Raw genomic sequence first — 23217 nt, 5'->3', positions numbered from 1 at the left:
TTTTTTTTTTTTTTAATAAATTTATTTATTTTTATTTTTGGCTGCGTTGGGTCTTCGTTGCTGCGCACAGGCTTTCTCTAATTGCGGCGAGCGGGAACTGCTCTTGGTTGCGGTGCGCGGGCTTCTCATTGCTGTGGCTTCTCTTGTTGCGGAGCACAGGCTCTCCGCACACAGGCTTCAGTAGTTGTGGTGCACCGGCTCAGTAGCTGTGGCACACGGGCTTAGTTGCTCCGCCGCATTTGGGATCTTCCCAGCCCAGGGCCTGAACCCACGTCCCCTGCATTGGCAGGCGGATTCTTAACCACTGCGCCACCAGGGAAGTCCCTTATCTCCTCTTCTTATACGACACCAGTCAGACTGGATTAGGGCCCACTCTAACAGCCTCATTTTACCACAATTATCTCTTTAAAGGCCCTTCTCTCCACATATAGTCACATTCTGAGGTACTGGAGGTTAGGGCTTCAACATACGGATTGTGGGGGGCACACAGCTCAGCCCATACATTGCCCTCCCTGATTTCTGGAGGCTCAGTCCTTAGGCTGGAGGGCCCCTTGGCCCTAGAAAGTCCTTCCAAGGCCCCAGAGCAGGGCTGGTAGAGGGGCCCTGGGGTTCCCAGGCCCTCAGGGTCTCCTTAGTGAGTGACAGACATGCTTTGTTCTTAAACCTACTCTGTCCAAGCACACACATATGCTCACACGCATGTGCGCACAATGCCTATGGGCACACACTCATTTCCAAGACCAGTGCAATTTAAACTTATGATGAAGAGGGAAATACGTCTCAGGACCTCATAATCAGCAAGTCACCCCCCCCCATCCTTGAAGCCAGGAAGCCAAATGGTGTTTAATTTCTTTCGTTTCCCCGTTTTGGGCTTCCAGGAAGAGCAAAGCAGCTACTGCCCCCGCGCTGGTTCCGCAGGGGCGTTTTGAAGTGGCGCTCCTGCACAGACCGGCCAGCTGGGAAGGGTGGGCCTCCAGGCGGGAGTGCCCAGGTCTTCCTCTCCAGACTGCAAGCTGCCTGGACGTGACCAGGCTGCCAGATTTTCAGGGATTATGAGGGGTGGGGAGGTTTCTGTACTTTCTCCTTTTCCTTCTCTTCTTCTTTTGGCTCCTTTATGTAAACACGCAGTTGCCTCTATCATACTTGCCCAGGGTCCCCAGAAATTCAGAGCCCTGATGAGAGCCTGCAGGCACTGCCCTCGGGGAGGTCTAAACTGCACATGGAACGGACACTCCGTCTGCGGTGCTGCTAGTGGGTTCCTGGGTGCATGTGGCAGTGACAGCAGTGGCTGGGATTGCTGGGATGTTGAGGGGCATGGACTCCCTCCTGCCCGTGGTCCACCCGGGGAGCCGTGGCTGGTGGAGCAGATGGGAAGTCCTCAGGCCACCCCTGAGCCGAGTGACAGGGCGGAAGGGAGCCCCAAGGAGGGCCTCTCACCCCACTTGTGGGACAGGAGAGCCTCCTGGAATAGATGACGCTTGAGCTGGCCTGAAGCACAAACCAGAGTTGGCCTGGGTGGGTTAGGAGGGAAGAGGGCCCCAGAGAGCTCGTGGAGGCTGCAGGCCCCCCTGGAAGAGATGAAACCCCCTGGGGTGGGACACAGGGCCTGGGGGAGAGATGAGGTCTCCCTGGGGCGGGATGCAGGCCCCAGGGGAGAGAGGAGGAGGAAGGCAGGCACTGGCAGCAGAGGAAAAGTACAGCGGGGTGACGGGCGATGCGCCCTCTCAGGAGGGTCCCTGGGGGCAGAGGGGCCAGGCAGGCAGGGAGGGGCAGGAGGCAGGCAGGGTAATCAGGCGGAAGGCCTGGTGGCGGCTTGGCTGGGGGCGGCAGTGGGGATGGGGGCTAGCGGGGGCCGCGGGATGTGGCCGTGGCCGTGACAGCCCCCGGCGCCGCTCCCCGGTGATGGAGGCGGGCCTGGAGGGGGTGGCCTGCGGGGGGCTCGTGTCCGCACCGCGCCCGCCCCTCGCCGGAGTCAGCAGCGGTGGCTGAGCTGGGTGGGGGGCTCTGCTTCCCTGCAGGCTTCCTGGAGAAGAACCGGGACGCGCTGAGCAAGGACATACTCGCCCTGGTCCACTCCTCCCGGAACAAGTTCCTGCGGGAGATATTCGGGCTGGAGTCCTCGGAGCTCAAGCGGGGCCGAGGGACCATCGTCCGGGTGACGGCGGGCAGCCAGCTCTTCAAGGTGGGCTCGGTGGCCCTGCCCAGCCCGGGGCCCGGGTTCTGGGGTCGGGGATTCTCAGGCGGGGGTGGGGGGGGGGCAGAGGTGGCTGAAAACGGGGCGAGGGGCTTCAGGGGCAGCGGGCGGGGCGGGGGCGGGGGAACGGGACTCCGCCCACTTCCCAGTGAGTGGTGGACTCTAGAGGGCCCACCTGCTTTGGTTTATCTTGTTTCTTTCTATATCGGTCTCTGTGTGTGTTTTGTGTGGTGTGTGTGTGTGTGTGGTGTGTGTGTACGTGGTATGTGGTGTGTGTGTGGGGGGGGTATGTGGTATGTGGTGTGTGTGTACGTGGTATGTGGTGTGTGTGGGGGGTATGTGGTATGTGGTATGCGGTGTGTGTTGTGTGTGTGTGTGTGGTGTGTGTGTGTGTGTACGTGGTATGTGGTGTGTGGTGTGTGTGTGTGGTGTGTGGTATGCGGTGTGTGGTGTGTGTGGTGTGTGGTGTGTGTGTGTGTGTGGTATGGGGTATGTGTGTGTGTGTGGTGTGTGTGTGTGTGGTATGTGGTGTGTGGTGTGTGTTGTGTGTGTGTGTGGTATGTGGTGTGTGTGGTGTGTGTGGGGGGGGTGTGGGGGGAGTGTGTGTGTGGTATGTGGGGTGTGTGTGGTATGTGTGTGTGTGTGGTGTGTGTGGTATGTGGCGTGTGTGTGTGGTGTGTGTGTGTGTGGTATGTGGTGTGTGTGTGGTATGTGGTGTGTGTGGTACGTGGTGTGTGGTGTGTGGGGGGGTGTGTGGTATGTGGGATGTGTGTGGTATGTGTGTGTGTGTGGTGTGTGGTGTGTGTGGTATGTGGTATGTGTGTGTGTGTGTGTGGTGTGTGGTGTGTGGTGTGTGTGTGTGTGTGTGTGTGGTATGTGGTGTGTGTGGTATGTGGTGTGTGGTATGTGTGTGTGTGTGTGTGGTATGTGGTGTGTGTGTGTGTGTGTGCGTGTGTGTGGTGTGGCGGCAGCAGCACTGAGCCTCCTGGCTAGGGCGGTGGGCAACAGAGAGCCCCAGATGCTCCTCAGAGCAGCCTAGGACGTCCCAGCAGGGTGCAGGTCTGCCCACCCACTGCCAGCCGTGCCTTCACCCCTTAATAGTGACTGTTCCAGAAAAGCCCCGTGAGTCACCTGACGAGGAGCTTCCCCACCCCAGGCAGGGAGATGAGGCCGGCTCAGTGGCTCAGGAACTGCGGGTGCAGCAGAGGACACCCCCCGTCCCCCACCCCATGCCGCACAGTCAGCTCTGGCCACACTGAGGTGCCCTTGACCTCTCATCATCCCCACCCCGACCTGTACTCCTGAGGCTTCAGTGCTCAGGGCCCACAGCACGACCACGTGCAGAGCCAGCCCAGGGGGGTCACCAAGGAGCCGCGAGGCTGTGCAGGAATTGCCTAGGTCTGGAACCAGGCGGAGCCGGACCAGTCCTTCTGCATTCACGGAGCCAGCCTGGACGTCACAGCTGAGGCCGGAGCACAGCCTGGTCCTGGCCCTGTGGGGACACCAGAGCATGTCCCACAGGTTTCAGGGAACAGAATGACAGTGGAGGGAAATGCATATTATTTTATAAACCGGAACAACAGGAAAATACTGCCCATCATCATTAGGCCTGCCGGTGATTGCATCCTGCTTTCAGAGGTGTTAAACGGTGAACTCATGTCTCCAGACTGACGCAATTTGGCAGTACATACATTTGCTCAAGAACATTCGACCTTGGAAAGGTTTGATCAAGGAGCATGGTCCAAGGCCAGCATTGCCCAAAAACACACACTACTCTTGGCCCGGGGCTTGGGCTCTTGTTTTCTCTTGCATCCATCATTTTAATACATGTATTTTAAAACTGTAGACATTTACTATAATGCTTACAATGTACAGTATAAAACATACAAAAAAGCATATAAAACCGATACAAAAACTGAAAATGTAGAATGGTGAGGTAAGACAGTTGGGAGTTCTAACATTCGCTCCTCACCCTGGTGCATCATCTTGTGCGTCCCACTTGGGGGGCCCCACCCCTAGACAGGAGGCTTGCCCTGTCTTACTTGGCTCTGGGTCCCCAGTGTCTAGCTGGGCACCTGCACACATAGGCACTTGGGGAACCTGTGCTAGATGAATGAATGAGCGATTGGATGAATGTAGCCCTGCCCACCTGCGGGACCTCGGCAGAAGCCCTCACTGTGCCACGGGTCAGCTGTGCCCCAGGCCAAGCTCCCCAGCCCCCCACTTGTGCCCTGTGCTTTTGCCTGCAGTCTGCAGACTCCAGCAAGCGACCCTCCACCTTGGCGGGCCAGTTCAAGCAGTCCCTGGACAAGCTGATGAAAATCCTGACCAACTGCCAGCCTTACTTCATCCGCTGCATCAAACCCAATGAGTACAAGAAGCCACTGGTAATGCGGGGAGGGAGAGGGCCTCTACTGGGTGAGTCTGATGGCATCTGGGATCATGTCACTCCCTGCACGAGTGTCTGAGCAGCTTTAGAGCTATCTGCCCCCATTTTACAGATGGGGGTACTGAGGCATGGTGACCAGTCTAGGCCATTCGAAGGTCTGTGACCTTCAGGGCTTTGGATCACCCGGACCTCAACTGTCTCAGCCCTGCCATTCGCCTGCCATTGGCCAGGTGTGTTGCTTCTCTGAGCCTCAGTTTCCTCTTCCATAAATTCAAGATCTGCCTAACTGCAGGGGGCAGCAAGGATTGCACATGACGTTTTTGCCACATCTGCATAAGTAAACCACACTCCGTAAGGGGCAGCAACCAGTACTGTGATTTTAGAGACTGACACCAACTGCTGGTCACCGAGACCTGAGGCCATGCAGCCCTTGGAAGGCGGCTGTATCTGCTTATGTGTGGAGCGGGGTGGGAGCCTGCTGCCTGCCCAGCCCCTGACCCATGGGCTTGGGAATCCCACCCAGAGGCTGCAAATACAGGATTCCAGAAACTGGGAGATGCCATCTGAGAGGAGATAGAATGATTCAAAAAAAAAAAAAAAATCTTATAAGAGAAAAGAAATAATATTACATTAAATGAAGTGCCTTTTTGAAAAGTATAAAATCATATGAAATTCAGGCTGGCCCAGGAGGTCGAAAGTGTGTCTTCGTTAAAGCACAATGCACAGATATTAGAGAGTAACTGTGCTCCCAGAGGTCCTTACCCACGCCCACAGGTGGGGGCCTGAGGATCATTCTCAGGTCTTGTGGGTGCCCCTGGCTGAGACATTTCTGGGAGTTGATAGCTGCTGTGCGGGTGTAGGGGAGCCCAGGCTGAGGGGCCAGGAAGGCTCAAGGTAGGAACCCTGGCTCAGCCACTCAGGAGCATGGCCCTGAGCCTCAGGCAGCTTGTCTTTAAGTTGGAGCTAAGTACCGCACCAGGTAGGGCTGTTGTAAAGATTAAAGGAGAAGCACCAGGCCCACCAGAAATAATAAATGGGAGCTAAGGGGTTGCCCAAAACTAACTGCTGTGGCTCTCCGTGTTTCCAGGTGCTGGTGGGCTTGCCAGATTGGAGGGTTTGCCCCTAGTCCCCAGACACTCCTGGTTGGAGGTGGAGGGGGGCTCTCGAGGGTCCCAGCCATGCAGAGTCTTGGGGCCATGGCTGAGACCCCATACCCCTGTGCAAAGCATCGTGGCCAAGTTCCTCTCCAAATACCCATCTCTGGAGGATGGAGAGACTAAGTTGACTAGAATATTTTCACACTCAAAGTAGGAAAGGTACTTATTCCTTCCACTAGAGTGTGAGAGGCACGATGGAGCCCCAGCCGGAAGGACTGCAGGGGCACCAGTCACCCCAACACAGGCAAGGCCAGAAGGAAGCCGTGTCCTTTGGCATCATTGTTTGGGGGTACTTCAAAAAATTTTAAACGTGGCATATGCAAAAACACTTTGATATTCCTCATACTTTGCATATTCTGAAAATGCGGGAAGTATTTGGTGTTCTTGTGGATGTCCCAGTTCGTATGTTATCGACTTTTTATCTCCTTGGAAAACACTTCCAGGACTTGGCAGCGACTTCAACCAAATATCTCCCTTCAAAACAGAACGTTCATGAAACCAAGCGTTTGCTTCGTTCTCCTGCATTTGGTGGACGGCCGAAGGGTTGGTGGCAGGGAGGTCGGGAAGGGGGCGGCCCGCGCCATCAGCTCCTCTCCTCTGCGCCCGCAGCTCTTCAACCGGGAGCTGTGCCTCTGGCAGCTGCGCTACTCAGGCATGATGGAGACGGTGCACATCCGCAAGTCCGGATTCCCCATCCGCTACTCGTTCGAGGAGTTCTCGCAGAGGTTCCGCGTCCTGCTGCCCAGCGCCGTGCGCACGGAGGTGTGCGTCCCCGCAGGCCGGCCCACGGGCCGCGAAAGGCGGCGTGCGCATCCGCAGAACCCAGCCGCCTCTGGGCGGCCCACACGGCCCCCGCAGGCCGGCCCACACGGCCCCCGTTCCAAGCGGGCTGCCCACCTGATGCCCAGGGCCCCTCCCTGGACACCAAGCTTTGAAATGACCCCCGTTCCTGCTTCCCTTCTCTGGACGAGGCTAGCCGCTGAATATGTTCCTTCTAGGAGCATCCGCAGTTAAAGGCAAACACTCTCTTTTACGTGGCAGAATGTCACAGAGATGATAAGTGGCCAGGGAGCAGGACACTTCCTGCTTCCTAGCCTTCCCCGAACACTCAGCCATCCTGAAGTTTGGGCTGCCCGTGTCCAACGGCCACACTGAGGCCCCAGGCCCTACAAGGTGTGGTGGCCTCGTGGTCCCCTGGGCCCCACCCTTGATCCAGGGTGCCCAGTGCCTGTGCCCTGGCCCAGGAGCCTCTGACGACGACACCTGTGACAGCAGAAGGACCCCGCTCCCTAGGAAGCCCCTGAGGAGGGACCTCAGGCTCCAGCGGGACTCCACAGAACCCCTCCTGTTTCTCTTTGGCAGCTTCAGGGCAAGTTTCGCCAGATGACCCTGCGCATCGTCGAAATGTGGCTGGGCACAGACAAAGACTGGAAAGTGGGAAAGACCAAAATTTTCCTGAAGGTGAGACCCTGAACGCGCTGGTCCTCAGCCTCCTGAAGCCTGTGTGGCTGGTCTGGTGCCCGTGGGCGCCTGCCCTGTGCGTGGCCCCTGCCCTCAAGAAAGCCACTCTAGGGGGGAAGGGAGGCAGGGGGTCACGGGGAGAGCCCGGCCCAGCCCGTGAAAGCCCGGGGGCTTCTCAGAGGAGGACATTTAGGGCGAGGCCTGAGGAGAAGGAGGGGCTGCCTCCAAGCCACCACGGGAGAGCAAGAAGGAGCTGAGGGAGGTCTCCCACTGTCCCCGAGAACAGCCCTTCAGGCCCGGGGCCACAGTCTGCAGTCCGACCTGGGGAAGCCCCGCCCCTGCCTCCCCGGAGAGGCGGGGCTTCAGGCAGGAGGCAGTGTGCCCCCCTCCCCCCATGACAGCTCCTTGGCGGGCCAGTGCAAGCAGCACCATCTCCCACCTCTCACCTCCCTCTCCATCAACTCACAAGGAGGCTCAGGGTCACGCAGAGGCAGCCTCTCACCCTTGAGGCTGGCCTTCGGGCCCTCCAGGATTGCGAACTGGGTCAGAGAGCCACAGGGAGAGAACCTCCGTGTCTCCTAGCCTCACACGCCTTGGGCAGGTCAGCAGGGCGAGAAAGAGGAGGAGGAAGAGAAGATCAGGGCTAGAATCAGGGCTCTGCCAGCCCGCCCCGGACCCCACCTCGTCCCCACTGCCCTTCCTGAGACCTCCACTCTGTCCTCTTCCCCCATAGAGCCTGCCCAAACGTCCCTGTCTGTCCTCCCAGCCCCAGCTCTCCAGTGGGTCTGTCCGTCTGTCCATGCGTTAGTCAGGTCTGCCTGTGCTGGGACTCTGGGGCTTGACAGGAAGGAAGAAGCAGAGGGGCTTCAGACTCCACTGGGGACGTGAGGCTGGCAGAGGGAAGAGGTCTGGGGAGTCCCAGGGCCGCTGCCCAGGAGGGTGTGGTATGGAGAGTGGGGTCAGCTTGGGTGGATGGCCAAGGAGGGGAGGAGAGTGCCCGCCCCTCCATCCCTCCCCCTCCCTGGCTGCTCCATGAGGCCACAGTCGGGGGTCTAGTCCATCTCTGTGTCCCCAGGGCCCACCCAGGCACACGAAGAGACCCAGTGCTTGCTTGATGCAAGACTGATGGGGGCAGGAAGGGCCACCAAGCCCCTGGCCTCTGCCCATCACTTACCAAAGGGCTGTGCTGCTCTCTCCTCTGCAAAGACAGTCCCTTCCTTCCGGCCCGGGATCCAGGGGCAGCAGGGAGGTGGGCCAGGGCAGGTCACCACTCAGGGATGAATATGGCTCATCACCTCACACTATGAATTCTATGCAAAGGCTGGAATTCATGTTTACATGGAAACAAGCATGCATCTGTATTACAGCTGAATGCGCATTGCTCATGAATTTTGGGAAATAAAATACAGCTTTGGGGAAATTCTTTGCCCCCCTCTTGGGTTCTCCAGAGCAGAAGTGAAATTTCCCAGATCGAATTAACAAGAAGAAAGAGCTAAAATGGGAAGTTCTTGGATTGGGGCTGGGGATGTAGCTGCGGTTCTCTGCTCTGAGCCACAGCGGTGGCAACATGAGGGCCCCTTCCCCTGCCCGCCCTCCTGGGAGCAGTGTGGGAAGAGTCTGAGAGACCCTGACTTCTGGCTGCAGGTGGGGGAGTGGCGGTGAGGCGGGGCAGCTGCATGATGAGATCTCTCCCATCCCAGGAAAACCAGGAAACCCTGCTGGCGGTACAGAGGAGCCAGGCCCTGGACAAGGCTGCCGTCAGCATCCAGAGAGTCCTGCGGGGCTACAGATACAGGTGCCTGCCCTGCCCCCTCCCAGCCCACACACCCACCCGCCATGTGCCCTGGGCAGGCCTGTACCCCCCAAGGGCCACAAGTTCCCACTGGTCCCCCTCTCGGGGTAACCGAGGCAGAAGCGCTGTCGGGACCTCCTGACCAGGGACACTGCAGCCTGTGTTGGCCAGAGAATTCTAATACATTATTTGAATGTTTGGGGTGGAGGGCAAAATCCATCACGGAAGCAAGAGCCAAATGAAGTGTCAGCTCTGGTTTCGACTGTATCTCACGTTCTCCTTCAGTTGTCTTAGAGAAAGTATGGGTTTGGTTTTATGAGGTGGTTGGCTTTGGAGGGAAGAAAAGAACTGTCTTTGACTTGGTTCCCTGGTCAGTAAGAAGATAACGCTTGAATTTCAGTCCAGGTTCAGTAAATCAGCCATATTACCGCCTCCCTCCCCCTCACCACATCCAGGGGGCTCGGCAGGTCCCATGGTGCCATTCCCTGCTGTCCTGTAGGCCCGTTGCCAACCATAGGAAGGCCTGGAAACCCAGATAGGACAAAATGCGAGAAAGTGGCTGAGCCACGGGAATAGCGGCCATGGGCACCAGCAAGCAGGGTCGTGAGGCGGGGAGGTGTGGCTTAGAAGGCCATACAGGTTCAGGATTCCCCAGTGGTCTCCACTGCCATTGTTGGGGGTGGGCTCATTACTACCCATCAAGGATGACTTCCTACACAACCCAGGTGAGGGTGGAAGTCTAGGCTTTCCACTGGGCATCTTCTGGTGTAGGTGGGGGGACCACAGTTGTTTACATGGTGTTTCACTGGAGTAGACTTGGTTATTATCTAAAAGTTTTCTGTCTTGCTAAACTGCCCCTTTCTTGATCCTTTTGGTAGAGAGAGAAGGCTTTTCTTGGGGTCTTTCTGGTCTGTGCCCATTGTCATTTCTGGATTGCCTACTTCTTCAGCTCCTAGTCTGGGGTATGTGAGGCAAAAAGAAATCCAGAGAAGTTACCACTGTGTCTGAGATCCTTAGCTGGTCTTCCTTCTTCTCTCCATGTTTCAGAGTCTTCTTAATGTTTGTTTTATGTATAATGTCTAGGGGTTTTTAGTTGTAGTTAGCAGGAGGAGTAAGGGAAAGTATGTCTACTCCATCTTCCCAGAAGTGATCACCATTGGTAATTAATGGTGTTCTTGCTGTTCTGGCCAATGCAATTAGACAAGAAATTTAAAGAAAATATAGAAATCAGGGTTTTTCAACTTCAACACTATTGACATTTTGCTTGGATAACTTTTTGTTATAGGGCAGGATGTTTAGCAGCATCTGAACTCTACTCACTAGATGCCAGTAGCATCCTCCTCCCCAGCCCCTGGTCATGGCAACCAAAAATGTGTCTAGACATTGCCAAGTGTGCCTGGGGGGCAGAATCACCCCCAGTTGAGAACCATTGGTATAAATATTAGAAAAGAGACAAATAATTATCTTTATTTTTAGATAACTCAGTTGTTTACTTTGGCCTTATATTAGAATCATCATGTGAGTGTGTGTATGTGTGTGTATGTACATGCACCAAAAAATATTGAATAGATAGCTATACAGATATATATTGTCCACCCATCAACAAAGATTCTGACTTAATTGGACTGGATGGTACCCAGGCATCAATAAATATTGAAGTTCTCCAGATGATTTTTTTCTTGTTCTTTTTTGTTTGTTTGTTTTGGTTTTTGGTTTTTGTCCCCCAGTTTTATTGAGATATAATTGACTTACAGTACTGTACAAGTTTAAGGTGTACCACATAATGATCTGACTTACACATATCATGAAACGGTTACCACAATAAGTTTAATGGACATCCACCATCTCATATAGATGCAGAAACAAAGGAAAAAAATTTTTTTTTCCTTGTGATGGAAATCCTTCTTAGGGTTTACTCCTTTAATAACTTTTATATATACCACAGAGCAGTGCTAACTATAGTCATCATGTTGTACATTACATCCCTAGTACTTAATCTTATAACTAGAAGTTTGCACCTTTTGACCACCTTCATCCAATTCCCACTCCCCCAACTCCCCGAAGATGATTTTTAATATGATTGAGATCTACTGTCCTAAACCTAAGAAAATACCCCGAAAAATTATTAGAAGTGATAAGAAAACTCAGTTAAGTGTGGGAGAAAAGGTACATCCGTATGCACCTCTGACTCCCCAGAGGCGAGGTTTCAGGTTACCTCCTCCAGTTTTCAGCCCGCTTTCCTCCGTGTGGAGGGAGTAGTCTGATGGAGCTTGCCAGGCTGCCTGGGTCTGGGGGCTGCCCTCTGCTTTGACCTGCCCCCAGAGAGGAGCTCTGGTCCTGAGACTTCTGACCTGATTTCTGATAAACCCCTGGGCTAGTGGCCAGAGGAGGGGGCAGAGTCTGACAACGAATAAAAAGTTGGAAATGGGTTTTATCCCTTCAGAGATCTTTGCGGGGAATGAGGAAATTTTTTCTCTTCACTCTAAACACTGGACTGTCCTCGGGAATTCTCTGGAGGTCCAGTGGTTAGGACTCCTCGCTTCCACTTCAGGGGGCACAGGTTCGATCTCTGGTTGGGGAACTAAGATCCCGCAAGCTGCGTGGCGTGGCCAAAAAAAATAAAGAAAAGAAAAAGAAAAAAGATAAATTTAAATAAATAAATAAAAACTGAACTGTCCTCATTCACAAATTTAGTTGTTGGCAGTAGATTTTAAGTTCCTAACCTATCTTTCAGCCTATAAAGGCTTCTGGAAAAGAAATATTGTATGCAGTCATTTGCCCCAACATTTCATTATCTCTCTTCCTTCAAAATCAGTTTTCCCCCCCAAAGGCTTTAAAATGTCTGTGGTTGTTACCACTGACTTGCATTTCCGCTTCTAGGAAGGAGTTCCTAAGGCAGAGGCGGGCAGCTGTGACCCTCCAGGCCTGGTGGAGAGGCTACTACAGCCGGAGGAACTTCAAGCTGGTAAGAGACTCACGTGGGAGGCGGAGCCTGCAGGAGCAGCCATCCAATTAGATACAAATGTTGACATTTGTTTATGAATGTGAGAGCTGGGGCAGGAAGCATCACATCAGCCACAGGCATGATCCAGACCTCAGCACCCCACACACTCTTCTTAGCATAGTGTCAGGTCACACGGTTTGCAGGTTTCAAAGCATTCTCCTGCAGACTTTGGGGCATCTCCAGAGCTAGAATGAGATGTCCTACTCTGAAATTAGATGGTGGCTTTTTTTCCCAATTTCCAGGCAACAAAATAAGTTAATGGATTGATTATTTTCTGTTTCAAGCATTTTTTTTCTAATTTTTTCCTTGACCACAGATGCTGCTAATGAGTGTCTGCGCAACAAACAAACCAGAGCAACCTTTAACCGTGTCCTGTGGGGCCTGTTTGACTGCTTGTCTTGGTCATGGCTGCGACTGTGGTTGCGACATGCAGTGGTCACGTCAGCAAGACTGACCCAGACCTGTCCGCATTCCGTGCTCACAAGGGCATGTTGGCAGCTGACATGGATGGAAAGGCTACTTGGGGCCTGTTGCTCTGTGTGCATCATTTTATTTACTATTAAGCCAACGCTGTATGTCAAGGAACCGAGGCACAGAGAAATTAAGTCATTTCCCCAAGAGCACGCAATCAGTAGGCAGCAGAGCTGGAGTTTGGATGCATGTCTGTGTGACTTCCAAACCTGTAAGATGAAGCATGACCCCTCACACCTGGCAGCCGTTAGGTTGGTCTTTCAGAAGCCAACAGGAGCCATCCCAGAGGCTTAGGGACTGCTGTGGCCTAGGGTGTGTTTGCAGCATAGAAGCAGGTACTCATAGTTTATTATTTCCTCTTGATTTTCAAGATCCCTGAGGGATTAGCTTGATGGAGCCAGCCATAGGCCTCCACACAGGTGCTCTAGCTCCACACAAGCTGGCTGGACTTGGCTGCAGGTGTGAAAACCAAGGCCTCTGGAATCGTATCACGCATGTGACACCCAAACCAGTTCTCTGTTACTGGCAGAACTACCAGGAAACTACTTTATTATTTACGCCATTTTTTTTCTTTTTTTTTTTTTTTAAGGAATTCCTTTATTTTTATTATTTATTTATTTATTTATTTATTTTTGGCTGTGTTGGGTCTTCATTTCTGTGCGAGGGCTTTCTCTAGTTGCTGCAAGCGGGGGCCACTCTTCATCGCGGTGTGCGGGCCTCTCACTATCGCGGCCTCTCTTGTTGCGGAGCACAGGCTCCAGACGCGCAGGCTCAGTAGTTGTGGCTCACGGGCCCAGTTGCTCCGCGGCATGTGGGATCTCCCTAGACCAGGGCTCGAACCCGTGTCCCCTGCATTGGCAGGCAGATTCTCAACCACTGCGCCACCAGGGAAGCCCAATCTACGCCATTTAAAAAGACTTCTTTAGCACTAATTTCTTGCCAGGCTCTGTTCTAACTGCTTTACAAGTATAACTCATTTAATACGCTCGTACTCACAGGCACGTAAAATTTTAGCACTCGCGCTTTGCCATAAAGCAGGTAACTGTAAAGCTGATTTGTGAGGTCACCTTGCCCCTTGCTCTCTGTCCCCTCGGGAAGGCCTTTCTCTGCTCTGTGCCCGGCTGGGCCCAGGCCTCTCTGTGAGCGCCCGTCCTTCTTGCCTCCGCAGGTCCTCCTGGGTTTTGAGCGTCTGCAGGCCATTGCCCGGAGCCACCTGCTGGCAAAGCAGTACCAGGCCATGCGGCAGAGGATGATCCAGCTGCAGGCCCTCTGCAGGGGCTACCTTGTGCGCCAGCAGGTCCACGCCAAGAGGAGGGCAGTGGTGGTCATCCAGGCGTACGCCAGGGGCCTAGCTGTCCGGCAGAACTTCCGGCGGCAGAAAGCCAATGTAGGTGGTCACTGCCCTCTCGGGCAGGTGGGAGATGGCCGGGCCCAGGTGAGGGAGGGTAGGCAGGAGGAGTAAGCAGCAACATAGGGCTCCCACCAGACACTCCTGCCCCCTCCAGGTCCAAAAATACCAAGAAATACCAAGAGGAGCCTTCAAGAGAGTCTGGGCAAGAGAGGCGGGAGGGCAGGGAGCAGGGGAGTGGCACCGAGATGCATATCCCTGCGTTCTGAAATTTCACCCTTGCGTGATCCCATTTCCTCCATTCGGACAGCACCTGAGACTCAACCTCACTCCTCAGAACTTGCTCATTTGGCAATGGTGATAAGGAAGAGGGCCTAGGATGAAGTCTGCCCCTGCTCCGTAGATGAAAATGGGCCCACGGAGCACAGTGCTAGTACAGTGGCCAGAGCAAGGAAGAGTGCAGAGCCCCAGACATGTCAGCAGCGTGTTCCTGCACCCACATGGCCCCAGACGGGCCACAAACCAGGGCAGGCCCAGGGCCCTCTCCCAGGGGAGCCTTGGTGCTCTTTGTGAAGGGACCAGGTGGGCCTGGGTGGATTTTGCAGCTAGGTTCTGGGGGTCTTCGGGCTTTGGCGTGGTACCCTGTGAGGGCAAGCAAGCATCTCCCCTCTCTGGACCTCTAATTATCCACTGGGAAAGGAGAGGCCCAGGCTGGTTATCTCCAGTCCCTCTCACTTTTAAAACCTAGGATTTTAGAGGGAAATGTATTGATTTGGACAAATACGGCAGGAAGAGGTTTATTTGGCTTCCGGGAGGGGCTTGCCCCCACCAGGCCTGTGGTAACCGTGGCCCCCGGGGTGTCTGTGCAGGGGCCTCTGGTCGTCCCTGCTGAAAAGCAGAAAAGCCCAAGCGCTGTCCCCAGCAGGAAGCGTAAGTCCATCTACGACACTGTCACCGACACGGAGATGGTGGAGAAGGTGTTCGGCTTCCTGCCTTCCCTGATGGGCGGGCAGGAGGGCCAGGCCACGCCGCACGTCGAGGTAAGACAGGCCCTGCCGGCCCAGCGGCGGTGGGGTGGGGGGGGGGGCTCTGTCTAGGGGCCAACCTCTAGGCTTTGCTGAAAAGCCAAGACTCAGCTCGGGGAGCCGATGGAGTAGGTAGGTGTTGAAGTGAGTTCTGCGGTCCTGGGTGAAGATGCAGAGAAAAGAGGAGCGAGGGTCTCTGTGGTCAAACCCTTTCAAGTTGAGCAGGTTTCTTACCTGCAAGGCTTCCTAGAGCCTTTACTGTGGGAATGTCATTGGGCTTTCAATCGGGCAGCGTTTCCCGCGTGTGTTTGGCCCCTGTCACAGAGCACCTCGGTGGCTGCTGCTCTGCAGTATGTGACCTGGGGACCCGAGGTAGAAAACGCATGGCAGGAGGAGGCCGTGTCTGATGGGGGCGGGAGGACCGGGCAGGAGAGGGCAGCTCCGGGGCTGTCCCGTTGACTCGCACCGCATCCTGCTCTGGGCCAGTGACCTAGGCGCCCTCCAAGGTGCTCATGCCTCCCCCTCCCCCTGCCCAGGCTCCCCCCACACAAATCATCTGTGCAGTGCGGGCAGCCTGGCCCCCCTCCACTGGAGGAGCACTTGACAGAAGCGAGCAGGAGGCGGGTAGGGAGTGGGGGGTGTCTGGAGAGCCCAGGTCTGCAGGCAGAGGGTGCCAGGTACCTGGGGCTTTCACACCGAGGCCCGCCCAGCACCCAGCAGCCCACCAGGGGCCCACCGAGGGTGAGGGTCGGGGAGGTCCCCAACACAAGGGGCAGTGGATAATTCTGCACCCCGTGAATAACCAGACAGACCCTTCTTGGGGCTCCCCGGCCCCCAAAGATGCACACGCTGCCAGGTCACATCTGAAAGGACAGCAGACCCTTGTCCCTCTCTCTCACGGGCACCCAGGATCTGGAAGAGAGGACCCAGAAGCTACCCGAGGTTGACCTGGACACGGTCCCCATGATGGGGGAGCCCGAGGAGGACGCAGACGACCTGGCCGAGTACACCTTCCCCAAGTTCGCCGTGACCTACTTTCAGAAATCAGCCAGCCACACACACATCCGGCGGCCCCTGCGATACCCTCTGCTTTACCACGAGGAGGACGCCGACTGCTCGGTACCTGGCTCTCTGGTTTCTGGCGGCTCAGGCCTCCCCCTGGTTCGGGCGGGATGCTGGGGGCTCCACGCGGCGTGGAGCCGGGTTCCAGCCGTGCGCTCTGTCCCCGTCTCCCCAGGCCGCCCTGGCTGTGTGGAATGTCATCCTGAGGTTCATGGGTGACATCCCGGAGCCAGTGCTCTTTGCCAGGAACACCCTGCGCGGTGGATCGGTGATGCGGCAGATCCATGACGCCCTGGGCAGGGAGAGCAGTGCCCAGCCTCCGACGCACAGCGGATCCGCACAGGTGCGCAGTGGGCGGGGGCACAAAGGGCGTGTCCCCCAGGCCCCGGAAGCTGGACTGGCAGGGGGAGGCAAGGCGTGGAGTGAGCACCACCTGCTGGGCCCAGGGGCCCCCGGGGCTTTTCAGTCTTGAATGGCACTCAGGGGCTCACGAGTCAGGCGTTACACCCAGGACTTTGTGAATTATACAGTCATCACAGGAGAGGATCTCCCAGGCTCTGAACACCGAGTTTGACCTGAACATTGGACAGTAATACTAACAACAGATGTTATTACTGACTGGCGACGTGCTATGTGCCAGTTGCTTCTCTTCAGTTAGTTTCCAGATGAGCCATCCCTACAAGGTAGGGATTATTAAGTTTATTGTAGCTAGAGAAACTGAGAAGTGAAGTGACTTGTCCCCAGATCACAGTGAATAGGTGTGACACAGCTGGGCTTTTAATCCATTCTGCTGAATTCAGAGACCAAGTTCTTTACCCATGTTCTGCCCTGTTCTCTGATGGAAGGTTAATGCACATCCATTTTTGGTCAGAAGTCCTTCCTAAAGCCCTGGTTTCATGATGTCATCTTAGTGGAATTAACCAAAATAGTCCAAAGGAATGACACAGCAGTGATAGCACTCGGGCCCACCAGCATTAGGAGTCCCACGATTGCCCATGATTCTGACACCAGTTCCAATGTATGTGGATTTGTCCCCACACCAAGAATTCTCAGCACCAGCTGGGTGTCCTACAATTCAACTCAATCCTGACACTATCTGCCTGGAGATAGCGTCTGATTCCACAGATGAAGGGCTCCATCCTTCAAGACGACCCCTGCTTCAACACAAGTCCAGATTGATTTTTCCTCATTTGCTGACCCACTGGCTATAATCAGAGGTTCCCACGACCCCCTCCTTGGGTTTCATTTGCGAAAGCAGCTCAGAGAATTCGGAGCAACATTTTACTTACTACATTACTGGTTTATTATAAAAGGATACAACTCAGAACAGCCAGATGGGAGAGATGCATAGGGCAAGGTGTGGGGAAAGATTAAGACGCTTCCATGGGGAATTCCCAGGTGGTCCAGTGGTTAGGACTCCACACTTTCACTGCCAAGGGCCCAGGTTCAATCGCTGGTCAGGAAACTAAGATCCCACAAGCCACACGGTGCAGCCAAAAAATAAATAATAAATAATAAATAATAGGAAAAAAAAAAAAGAAGCTTCCATGTCCTCTCCAGGCACCACTCTCCCTAAATCTCCAAGTGGTCACCAACCTGGAAGCTCTCTGAACCCTGTTCTTTTGGGTTTTTATGGAGGCCTCATTACATAGATACGATTGATGAAATCATTGGCCACTGAGCCAGTTGAACTCAATCTCCCACCCCTCCCCCCCTTGTCCCCTGGCAACCAGACCCACCCTTAGGTGCTTTCCAAAAGTCACCTCATTAACATAAAAAGACACCTTTATCACAGGAAATTCCAAGGGTTTTAGGAGCTCTGTGCCAGTAATGGGGACGAAGACCAAATATATATTTATTAGAAATCACAATATCACAGTGCCCCATACCTCAGCTCAGATAGCTGTGAGGTCCTGTGTGCAGACCAACTGCATAGACATCTAAGGGAGTCTGCAGCCTGGTATCACGTGGCCAGATCTGGTCCAGGGATTACATGGAAGTTGCCCAAGCTCAAGCCCTGACTCCCTGACCTCTAGAGATGTGGGCTCTGCAGAGTGTAATAGTCATTCGCTGCGGTGTAACAAATTACCCCCTAAATTTGACAGCTTGAAACAGCCCACATTCGTTATCTCAGACAGTTTTTGAGGGTCAGGAGCAGCTTAGCTGGTTAGTTTGGGCTCAAGGTCTCTGGTGAGGTTGCAGTCAAGCTGTCATCTCGAAGCTCGACCGGGGCTATGGGATCTGCTTCCAAATGGCTCCCTCGCATAGCTGCTGGCGGGAGGCCTCAGCTCTGGCCACCTGGGCCTCTCCATGGTGCTGCCCGAGTGTTTTCACATATGCTTTCTCCACAATGAGTGACCTCAGAGACAGCAGGAAGGAAGCTGCAATGCCTACATGCCACAGTGGGTGAGAATGTCAGGAGGCAGGGGCCACTGGGGGCCACCTTGGAGGCTGGCCACCTCTCAGAGAGGGGACGCTGGGAGGTGGTCCAGCCACTGGCACCTCTGGAAGGTGAGCACAGGGAGGACTGGCTTCCCAGAGGTCAGATCTCAAGTGTTCCTTCCTGCACATTTATTAAGCACCCACCGTGTGCCCCCCGAGGAGCAGCAGTGGGCTGAGTGAGCCCTGCCCACCCTCGCTCGCCAGCCTAACGTGTTTTATGTTTGTCCCCTGTGTGCCAAACCAGGTTTAGCCCAGCCAGAAGCTGGTGCCCAGCCCTGGACCTGGTCCCACACTGAGCTCTAATTTTGGCAGCAACTTCTCATGACACCATCAGGACAGGGTGTGACCCCTGCCTAAGAAGACCAGCAGATCATGATGGCTGGGGGCAGACCCCTCCCTACCCAGCCTGGGCCCTGCAGCTTAGAATCTTCTGATCTCTGGGAAAGCCCCTACCTTGCAGTGGGTGGAGTGTATTCCAATTCATCTACCAAATTGTCACAGAGAATGACCATAGCCTGGGGCTGTCCTGGGCACCTGGGCTCAGACCCAGCCCGCTTGGCTGGTGAGAGGTCCAAACTTTGGAATCAGGACAGTCCTGAGCCCTCCCAGAGGGCTGGTGACTGGCCGAGCAGCTTTTGTCGTTTCTCACTTTCCCTCGCCTCTGTTTCCTCACCCAGCTGTGAGGATGGCAATGCACACCTGTCAGTGTTGCACAGCTCGGTCAAGATGAGGGGCTGCTCGGTGCTTTGTGAATCGGCTGGGAAATGGCTGGGGGATCTGGAGACTAGCCCCACCCTAGGCACTGTTGGGTCAGATTGGGAGGTGCTACCCCAGCTCACCATCCCTCAAGAACTGTCTCCATCCACAGAGGCCCAGCCGCAGGGACAGAGGGACCAAGGACATCTCCTCCATGAAGCTGAAGCGGTCCTCCAGGGTCACGGGCCAGGTGAGCCCAGGGACGGGACCCGGGCCTGTTCCCAGCTCTGCCGCCTGCCGGCTGGCCTGCGGCAGCATTCCAGGCTTTCACCTGGTTTCCTCTTTTGCAAATGGGAAGAATCTCAGCTGTCCTGACTGACGCCTTTGGGTTTCAAGGTGGCCAGCCAGCTGAATATCGGAGAAGAGGCATTTGATCCTGACGACCCCATCTCAGACCGACCCATGTCCAATCTGGAGAAGGTGCAGTTCATTGTGGGCTACGCCATCCTGCGGCCCAGCCTCAGGTCAGTCCCCACCCCCGTCGCACCCCATTCAGAACATGGGACCCCTCACTGGCTTTCAGCCCATGGCTGCGGCCCTATCCTGCTCCCTACCCTGGGGCCTGCAGGCTGGGTCTCAGGACAGCAGACACTATCATCAAGGGTTCTCTATTTGCTCTGCGTTAAAACCCCTGGGTGAAACCCAGTTTTAGGAAGACAAATTCATCATGGGCTGGTGATTCATTTGATAACCAGCTTTAATGCAAGTCTCTTTAAATGGGCAAGTCCCTCATTTATGTTATATATATTTTGCTTTATATACAATTTGCTTTACAGGAATTGTGTTTTTATACAAATTTAAAGAACCATGTATACTGCTTTCAGGGACAGACTACTGTATCTCAAGGGTTCACATATTTTAAGTCATTATTTTTAACCAAATTGGGGGAATTTGGGGCATTATTTCTTCAAATGTTTTTTTCTACTTCATTCTCTCTCTCTTTTCCTTTGAACTCTAATTAAACCTGTGGAAGACTTTTATATTATCCCTCACATCCCTGAGGGTCTGTTCATCCCTGCTTTCTTTTTTTCTCCTCTGTTCTTTAGATGGGATAGTTTCTATTAATCTATCTTCACATTCACTGATTTTTCTTTTGTCTTCCCCAGTCTGCTATTATACCCATCCAACATTTTTTTTAATTTCAGATATTATATTTTTCAATTCTAGAGTTTGCAGTTGGTTCTTTTTTATAGTTTCTGTTTCTCTGCCAAGATATCCTGTTTGTTCATTCACTATGAGCATAGTGTCCTTTACATCTTTGAGCACAGTTATGGTAGATTTTAAACCTTTTCTGATAAATCCAATATCTGGTTCATCTTGGAGCCAGTTTCCACTGATTGCCTTTTCTCTTGAGAATGGTCATGTTTTCCTGTTTCCTCATATGTCCAGTACCTGACTGTTATTTTCTCAGAAGTCTAGTACTTTCGGGTTGTATCCTAGACATTTGGGGATGATATGTTTAGAGACTCTGGAATCTGTTGTATTCCTTCAGAGAGTGTTGACTTTTCATTTTGGCAGACAATTAACTTGGGTGGATTCAAACTCTGTTTCCCTTTGGTGAGCAGCAGCTGGCATCCCTGTTCAGTTATTTTAGCCTTTGCTGGGCAACCTGGAGTCTGCCCCACACACGTGTAGATCAAGGGTGAGCCAGAGATTTAGGAAGATTTTATATGCAAAATGTAGGACTCCTCTTCTTTGGTTGTCTTCATTACAGGATTTCTCTTTTCACTTTCAACTGCTGTGGGTACCCAAACTCTGTCTTCTGGTTCTTCAAGCCAGTAAGACTAGCGTTTTAGCTGCCTGCATGACAGTAATGTGGCAACTCTTCCAACTTAGTTGGTTCTACTGGTAATTCTCTCATGGTTGGTCCTCACTGGCCACCACACCCTCCAACATGGCAGACCCATATGAGATGATTGTGGGTTCTTCAGATACCCTGTAGGCATTTCCGTGCAGTCCTGACTCCAGCTGGGGCCAACACTGTCTCAGGGATCCCTTGAGAGTCTCTGTCATCTCTAGCCCCTAATGGAACATACCACAGCCTCTTAACCACTGGGACCCTCTGGAATGATGGTTGGCCTGCTTGCGTGGATCCCAGCAAGATGCCTGAAGCCCAGCTCCTTCCATGGCCTCCTCTTGGTCAACAGACACTCATCCACGCTTGCCCCACCAAACTGTACAAGTGCAGTTCTCAGCTCCTGACTGTTCTTTCTCCATCTTGCCCATCAAGGGTGGCTTAGACTTCTCTAGCAGGAAGCAGACACTAGTCTCTTGTTCATGGAGACCCCCAACTTGTATCTCCAGGGGACACAAATGAAGCACTCTCAAGAGCTCTGTCATCATGCCTCATTCCAGTACCCTGGGGTGGTCCAATGGGCTGCTGGGGCTCATCATGCCTCAGATGGGGAGTGAGATGGGTCCCGTCTCTGGCAGACAGTCCCCATCTCCATTAGCAGTTCTCCTGGGTCCCCCTCACTCCCCCTCACTTAGATGTAGTGAAGATGAGCCAGAGGTCTCTCTACTCCCATGAAGTCGCTTCCAGGAATCACCTTTCAAATTTCTCACCTTCCTTTATGCAGGCTGGGGATGGCGTGCTGGCTGGACTGGTTCTGCCATCTTTTAGTAAATCCTACAAGAGTGTATCTCTTTAGAATATTGAGTATTATCATCTGTTTATCCTTGGTTTTGGAGTCTTCGCCAAATTCCAAGACAAAGCAAATGCCCCACTTCACATCCAGCCACACGTTAGATAAATGTTTATTAAGTACCTGCTCAGGGCCAGGCCCTGGCCTGTGGGCTGGGGATGTAGAGATGAAGGCAACGTGTCTCTGTCCTCAAGGAGCCCATCCTTTAGTTGGGGAGCATGGGAGGACCCGGAGACCCACAATAACTGCCTGTGCTAAGGTGGTGATCCAGTGGGGGCACTGAGAAAGAGTAGGGCCAGGTGGGGTGGGAAGGAGGAGGGGTGTTCGCTAGACAGAGGGAGAGGGTGAGCAGGGTCACAGAGTTCTGAAACTGCCTGAGGGTCTGGAATTCCAGATGATTTGTCCCAGCTGGGGCCCGGAGTTTGAATTCAATCCTTAGAGCGCAGGGAAAAGCTTTAAGAGAAGACCATGATCATAGATGACTTCCAGAAAGATCTTCCTGGCAATGACATGGAGGGATGGAGCCTGGGGGTGGGAGGCCAGGAGAGGGCTGCTGCAGAGCTGATGAGGGAGCCCAGGGAGCAGAAGTGGAGAGCAGGGGAGAGAGAAAATTTCCAGGAGACAGATAGTAGGATATGGTGGCTGATGGGTGGAGTCTGGGGTGGCCCCCAGATTTCCAGTCTGGGTGAGTGGTTGACGGCAGTGCCTGCAGAGGCTGCAGAAGGAGGAGGTCTGCTGGGACTGGCTCTACTGGCCCAGGAAAGCTGGCAGTGCTCGTCTCCTCTGAACTCTGTGGTCAGCAACGTGACATTGGTAGCTTGAAATCAGCATTGGTGGGAATATTTACACCACAGAAATTGGCAAATGCAATGAATTTCAGGGCATTTTCCCCCAGAAGAGTTGGTTATTAAACATTTAGGAGCATACCACTGAGTAATTAGGGGAAAGATGCTGGCCTCTGGGTATGTGAGGTTGGAGAGGCTAATGGGACACTCTTATAAGTTGATAGAGGCTTGAGTCAGCAGGGAAGAGTGGAGGAAAGCCCCTTCCCCAAGAGGACACAGAGAGGCTCCTGAGCCTGTGGGAGTGGGAACTGATCAGGAGGTGAGGAGTTGAGGGGTTCTCCCTCGAAGCCCCCACTCTCCTCCCTGCAGTTGCGGGGGTGCTGCATTCAGGGGAAGGAGGAGGGCCTCTAGGCAGAGGGAAAGGTTTGAAATAATTGTGAGGTTGGGGAAAGGAGCAGATCAGATTGGGCTGATCTACTAGGAGCAGGGCTTTGGCTGGAGACCCCTGGGCCCTCCCTGTAGCTGTGCCCCACAGCTGGAGGGTCAAGGTGCTGTGGGCAGAGTGGGTGAGGGAGGGAGCAAAGGCCCAAGGGGCCGAGATGACTGACTGGGAGGACAGAGGGCTGAGGCCTTGGGAAGACAGGAAACAAGGGCTATCAGGAGCGGGCGTGCAGAGGGACTTCCCT

General features: G+C 53.9%; 1 protein-coding gene across 1 annotated transcript in view; it reads left to right on the top strand.

The window, feature by feature from the left end:
- The window catches only part of MYO7B (myosin VIIB), a 99500-nt gene that overhangs the window by 56496 nt on the left and 19787 nt on the right, over positions 1 to 23217 (top strand). The window contains exons 15-26 of the mRNA XM_061199089.1: positions 2019 to 2182; positions 4444 to 4581; positions 6350 to 6502; positions 7103 to 7201; positions 8902 to 8996; positions 11874 to 11958; positions 13637 to 13855; positions 14686 to 14856; positions 15751 to 15960; positions 16079 to 16246; positions 19214 to 19291; positions 19438 to 19565. Of these exons, the coding sequence (XP_061055072.1) occupies positions 2019 to 2182; positions 4444 to 4581; positions 6350 to 6502; positions 7103 to 7201; positions 8902 to 8996; positions 11874 to 11958; positions 13637 to 13855; positions 14686 to 14856; positions 15751 to 15960; positions 16079 to 16246; positions 19214 to 19291; positions 19438 to 19565 (1708 nt within the window). The remainder of the gene's footprint in view (positions 1 to 2018; positions 2183 to 4443; positions 4582 to 6349; positions 6503 to 7102; positions 7202 to 8901; positions 8997 to 11873; positions 11959 to 13636; positions 13856 to 14685; positions 14857 to 15750; positions 15961 to 16078; positions 16247 to 19213; positions 19292 to 19437; positions 19566 to 23217) is intronic.

Source organism: Eubalaena glacialis, chromosome 1 (genome assembly GCF_028564815.1).
Source record: "Eubalaena glacialis isolate mEubGla1 chromosome 1, mEubGla1.1.hap2.+ XY, whole genome shotgun sequence".
Lineage (NCBI taxonomy): Eukaryota > Metazoa > Chordata > Mammalia > Artiodactyla > Balaenidae > Eubalaena > Eubalaena glacialis.
This window is presented reverse-complemented; position numbering and strand designations above follow the sequence as displayed.